Source organism: Mchenga conophoros, linkage group LG23 (genome assembly GCF_057382185.1).
Source record: "Mchenga conophoros isolate Kocher_MC1m ecotype Shallow Benthic linkage group LG23, M_conophoros_male_GT1.1, whole genome shotgun sequence".
Lineage (NCBI taxonomy): Eukaryota > Metazoa > Chordata > Actinopteri > Cichliformes > Cichlidae > Mchenga > Mchenga conophoros.
The window spans coordinates 17,270,498-17,276,497 of NC_140547.1; the positions used below are offsets into that span (position 1 = coordinate 17,270,498).

Below are 6,000 nucleotides of genomic sequence, written 5' to 3' on the forward strand. Positions count from 1 at the left end.
AACTATGATGAACTTGTGTCAGAGTACACGCCTCTGGTAATGCGTTTAAAACCAATTAAAACCTATTCCTCAACTGCCTCTTTATCATTAATGATTCATTGCTTGCAAAAATGTCATAAAATGAATCATGTTTTGTTTTTTTTAAACAAATGCAACAGTCAGTTAATATGACATTTAGCAATTGAGCATTCTATTGATTATTCCATTGATTAATTAGATAAAAAAAATACCTTTGTCTAATTAGTGAACAATAATAAACATTCAAAAGAGAAAATACACAGGGTTTTGGTTTTTTTTGTTTTTTAAATTAACTGGCTATTGGTTTCCATTTTAACACTTGCAAGGTTTTTAAGTTTACCTGTGTACAAAATCAGCTTTTTAGAGCTGAGGGGTAAAAACGTAAACCCTTTAATTACATTTATGAGCCACATTGAATTTTGTTTTTAAAGAAAACATTTTCTTAAATGCAAAAATATATAACCTCTAAGACAGTGCAAGGTCAAAGTAAAATAAAATAAGACATACAAGCAACCTAAACTAAAGGTTAAAAAATGATTTTTTTTTTTTTTAATTACCTTTACTCTGTCTTCTTAATAGATTTGGCTAGTGTTGATGTGAGTTTGTGTCTATAAGCCTTTAAAGGAGAATGTGATGGTTGCAGTGACTAAAACTGAGCATATCAGCATTTTGACATTTGCCCTGTGCTTTGATGCAAACTTTTGTTCTGCTGGAAACAAGACATTAAACTGACGTTCAATATAACGATATATATCGGATGACGAAACTACTCATTTTACGCTATCGTTTGTTTCGTGGTGTCGCAAAATAAACTGTTTATGGCAATATTTTTTCATCCTTTTGATGGTCACTGTAGTGGCTATATTAATTTCTTCTTTTTCCCTTTCTCTTATATTTAATATAACCACACTACTGACGGACAAGCGCCTGTTTTATGCGTTGTGGTTAGCAACAACGACGGTAACACCATCGCGTGTCCGCTTGTTTATGTTCCACATAAACCTTTCACAATAAAGCTCAAGATCCTGTTGACACTTTTCAAAATAAACTGAATCACGTGAAAGAGATTATTTACGGATGAGAATTAAAAAAGAGCCGCCAGGTGCTAAAAAATAAACCTTAGACTCAAACGTTAGAGCAGGCTTTTCCCCGCAGCACGCCGTGTAATAAATACTCACAAAGAAAACGGCGGCTGTTACAACTTATGTCTAAAAATGTATCGTTTCATGCATCGGTTAAAACACTCGACTCCAGGTACACTACGTGCAGCTGGAAACACTTCCCTCAAGTCGAGCTGCCCGAGATTCACATAATTTACAGAAAATGTTACATATTTGTGATTTATATCGTTATCTGAAAAATGTTATAAAATCCTTGAAATAAATATGGTCTAGTTCACCCACCTTTAGACTCTCCCCTTTTTGTTCTGCTTACAGGTATTTCTGCCATGTAAAATTGCATGGCTGCTGTCAGCCTTCAGCAAGCTGCCTAATTTAACTACAAACGGCAATGGATTGGAGTATTTACAAAGTTCACGTTTCTTTATGTTAGAGTTTATTAAACAGTTGGTTTAATGAAGGATTTCACAGTAATTAATAGGGATGACAAAAACAAGCGCTATCATTTGGGCACTAGAAAAACTCCACCGGAGTTACCGCCTAACAGCTTTGCTTCTTTGCTCTTCGCTGTGTGTATACAGACCCTGGTTCCACATTAAATTATGACAACATTATGGACAAGGCTGCTTAATAAATCGTTTCAGCCCAAATAACAATATTACGCTAGTTTTAAAATAGAAGACAAAAAACAACAAGTCATTCATTAATAGATAAAAGTGGTCAGAACACCCTCAGCTACAGTTACACAGTACTGTAATGTATATTTACACAGTAAATATGCAGTATATGAACCAGTTAATGACATGCCATGTTTCTTGATTTGTGCATAATTACATAGAATAAATCTAATTAAACAGACGCGTATAGTCTGGTGCCACAATTATTTGCATTTTCAAGACATCTATAGGACCCATCCATCATGTTCCAATTTGTGCTGTACCAGAAGACTTTCTAATCTAAGAAATCTGATATTTGGATAAATTACAAGGCCATTCTGCCAAACATTTCAGCTAACACCACACATTGACAAAAGTCTAGTGGATTCAGTGTATTGGCCTGTGACCTACTTTTTTTGTTTGTTTTTTAAAAAACACAGAACAGTGATGTTGACCAGCTCAGATCATGGAGGTCTGCAACCTTAATAGATGCACAGTGGAAGTGTAAGGTTGAGAGAAAACGATGTACCTGCAGTGCTTTGGCCAGCTCTCTATTTCTGCCTGCTTCTCCCACCAGAACAACCCGTGTCTCCACTTTTGGCAGCATATCTGACAGAGATGAACAGAATAGAGCCAGAGTGAGCAACAGGAAAATGGAAAGGAGAATCAAGAACAACTGAACACACACACACATACACACAAAGCAGAATGTGGAACCATGTGATAGCGACTGATCAAGGCAGCAGGTTGTCTCTGGGGAGAAGAAAAGTTGTTGTTTTTGTCTTCCGTTCTCATTTTGAGTGACAGTCAAACAAGCCTAAAATGAACTCAGTTGCAGCTTATTATCAGTGTCTGATCCAAACCCTGACAGTTACCTGTACCCAACCTCCAGCCATATAAAAATAAATAAATAAAAATCAACCAGGAAATCATTAATTATTATTATTTGCAAGTTTTCATTATTGCAGCTTTTCAAAAAAAGTCATATTTAACAGTCAAATGAATCCCTTTAGGAAAATTCAGGAGTCAGTAGGTAACTTTGGAGGAAGAACAACCGGTTCTATTAAAACCAATACACTGGCTGGTGGATTGCTCACTGCAATCACCAGCATCAATATGGTGCCTAAGCCATTTATACTTGTGACTGGGGTACTTAAGTCACTACAGTTTCTCCTAAATTTCATGTGGTACTGGAAAGAAAAAAAACTAAACAAAACATTGGAATAGAAATATTCTCCATTAGTGCCCAGATCTGCTTCTGTATCTAGAAATCTCTAGGCTCCCACACTGACATATCATAGTCACGCCTCAAGCATGTCCTTAGTATGCATACTGTTTGTGCCAAGTTAAAGAAACTGGGTGATATGCCAAACACCAGAAGTAATGGAGCCACTTTCGGTGTTTGCTTTGATGTGAAAGGCTGACAGTGGTGAGTAAATTGTAATAAACGGAAAAATGTGAACAGATGAGCCACAAAAAATAAAATGAACTAAATAAATAAAAAACATAAGCACTTGCTCTCCTGAGGTAATGTTGAGGTTCCCTGGCAAATGTACTGAGTGGGCCAGGCCAAGTTTCGCTTATTTTCGCATAACCGTCGGGTGTGGTTTGGCACACGGATGCCTTATAAAGACAATCAAAAACAGATGTTGCTTTAGTGAGTAGTTTAGAGGAAAGATTTTCTGATTTCTTGAAAACTGTCTTTCCTCAAATTTTCAAAAACAGAAACAAAGATGTGAGGATAGGACAGGAGGATAGGAGGTTTAAGACTTAACAGAACTACCCTGTGTACACAGTAATAGTTTCACACAGTACCTGAGGCATAACACAACAGCTAAGGAGGTGTTCATTTAACATTAGTTATTTTAAACTGTGACTCTTGTAAATTAATTTTGAGTACTTAAAAGTAATTTTAATATTTTGCCCATGCATTTGTCATCAAGTAGGCTAAACTAAAGAGCAAAAAAACAAACCCAACCTTTGACAGGATCAAAGTCCAGGTAATGGGAAAATCTTACCTACTCCATGGGAACTAAACAGTACAATTTTTTTTTCAGTGATGTTGTATTTAAATGGTTACACTAGCTGAAACTAAAGTGACAACTGAGTGAAGTGAATGCATCAATAAATCCAAGATTAAGTCTCTAGGACTAGTGACTTTTGCCTTTGTTTTTCTACAGCATAATGTTAACTATAAGATTTCTTTGTTGTAACCAAAGACTTGATTTGGAGAAAAAACTGAAGATCACTTAGCTGCATTTTGACTTTGAGAGTCTGTTTTAGAAATTTAGGCAAGGAAGAAAAAAAGAAAGTATGCACTGACCTTCCCCATCTTCACATCCCATGCCCAGAAATACATGATCCTTGGTGGTTTCAGCAATCCTGGAATCATAGACCGAAGAATCCACCAACAGACTCCGAGCTGTCCCTAAAGTCAATATGCTGCTGTCAGCCATGGCAGGAACCTAAGGAGGCACCAAACTTTCAGAAGTTACAGGGTAGAACAGAGGCACAGAGAGACAACACAACGAGGCAGAAAGGCTAGAGAAAAGAGGTATACCAACTAGGAAAGTAAGAAGAAAGATGTCAACTGAAGAAAGTGGCACAACTTGTCACGATTTCAGACACTAGAAGTGCTTGTTAAGTTCAACTCTAGGCAATGCAACATATTTGGACAAAACTGGCATAAAAGCTGTTAACAGTGAAACTTCTTCTTTATAAAAGTTGTAAGCAATTAAGGAAATATTATTAAAAACAGAATCCAATGTTAGTGTTTATTGCAAGAGGACAAAAAGTATCGTGACAACAATCCCTTTCAAACCCACACTGTTAAACACATATTTTATAAAGAAGCTTCATTTTTCTAGCTCTTGCGTTTAAATCTAAATTTAAACCCATGAGCTAGAAAAATAGCATAGTTCAAATTACTGCAGAATAAGCCTAACAACTCAAAGGAAGATGATATCCAAAAAAGGGCTAGCTCAATTAACGTTAGCTATTTACGCTACTAACGTTTAATATTTAACATGGCGCCTCTCAAAAAGTACAGTAATAAAAATGCAGACTTACCGACTGTTTTGATGCCTTCTAAAAAAAAAAAAATAGCTAATGAATCTCAATTGGCCGCTGAATCAGTAATATTTAACAAGCTTTCTAGCTGACCTAGCTAGCCACCAAGCTAGTAAGTCAACAACACAATTAAGAACTCGTCACAATTCCTCTTCGGTTCAAAACGCTCTTTAAAACAGCTGTAACATCGCTCCGTAAAATCACAGGTCTAGTATCAATGCATGTTGGTCTTTATAAATGACAATAGTCCAAAATGACTACTTCAGTTTGTTGACAGCTAACTACTCGACACTATTGCAGAGACGGTGTCAGTGTGCTGCTCCAGCTCAATTCAAAAAGCAAGGCAAACAACAGGACAGCGCGCTGATTGGGTAAGAGTGACAGGAAGCTGAACGCTTCCGTCCAGCGAGGCCCCTGATTGGTCCGCTCATTCAAATAACGATGCGCACAACAGCAGTATGCAGACAGTCTGCACTCTGCATACACCCAGTGATGTTACATTCAGGTTCCATGGGAAACTGAATCGCTTACAAAAAAGAAGGTTCAAAGTCTCTTTCTCTCTCGCTCTCTCTCCACATAGGTTGTGTTGGTTTTTAATTTAAGAAATAAACCTGAACCGTTGCTTCCAAAATTTTTTTTTTTTAAATTCTCTGCAGATCCTGATTATTTATTCCAGCATTTTTTTTAAAAAATATTCCAAAGCAGTACATGGGACATGCGATAGGCCTACTGCTGACCTACAAATATTAGTTAAACAGTTTAAACATAACCCACTAATAATGACAACAAATTTTAATGTGAAATGCATTAATTTCATGTGTTCATGCATACCTACACAGCTGTTGGTTTCCTGTGCAGTCCTGAAAATGCTTTTGTTGTTGTTGCTGTTTTGTTTTGGGGATTTTTGCTATTTTATTCTTAACATAGCAGAATGATCTAAAACAACACACCCTGTTGCATTTATGCTGGTGACTATAACCCTATATCAAAATCCAGCTCTGTAATAAAATATGTGTGAAATGTTTGTAATTCTCCTTTCACACTTTTGCTTGCTCTCCATTATGAGAGAGAGAAAAAGAAAAGCAATGCAAAAGTGTTCACACTGACAGTGAACTCTTCCCAGGAAAATACTAACCCCT

At 36.6% G+C, this 6,000-nt stretch overlaps 1 protein-coding gene across 3 annotated transcripts in view; it reads right to left on the minus strand.

Annotated features, from left to right (window-relative positions):
• The window catches only part of ect2 (epithelial cell transforming 2), a 39,227-nt gene extending 33,995 nt beyond the window's left edge, over window positions 1–5,232 (minus strand). For 2 of the 3 annotated variants that reach the window (XM_085265239.1, XM_085265238.1), the window contains exons 1-3: window positions 4,862–5,232; window positions 4,116–4,257; window positions 2,322–2,401 (exon numbers count right to left, since the gene is read on the minus strand). In XM_085265239.1, coding sequence (XP_085121365.1) covers window positions 2,322–2,401; window positions 4,116–4,248 — 213 coding nt within the window. In that variant the 5' untranslated portion in view covers window positions 4,249–4,257; window positions 4,862–5,232. The remainder of the gene's footprint in view (window positions 1–2,321; window positions 2,402–4,115; window positions 4,258–4,861) is intronic. The other variant, XM_085265240.1, reaches the window with a different exon arrangement.
• Window positions 5,233–6,000: the final 768 nt, after the last annotated feature.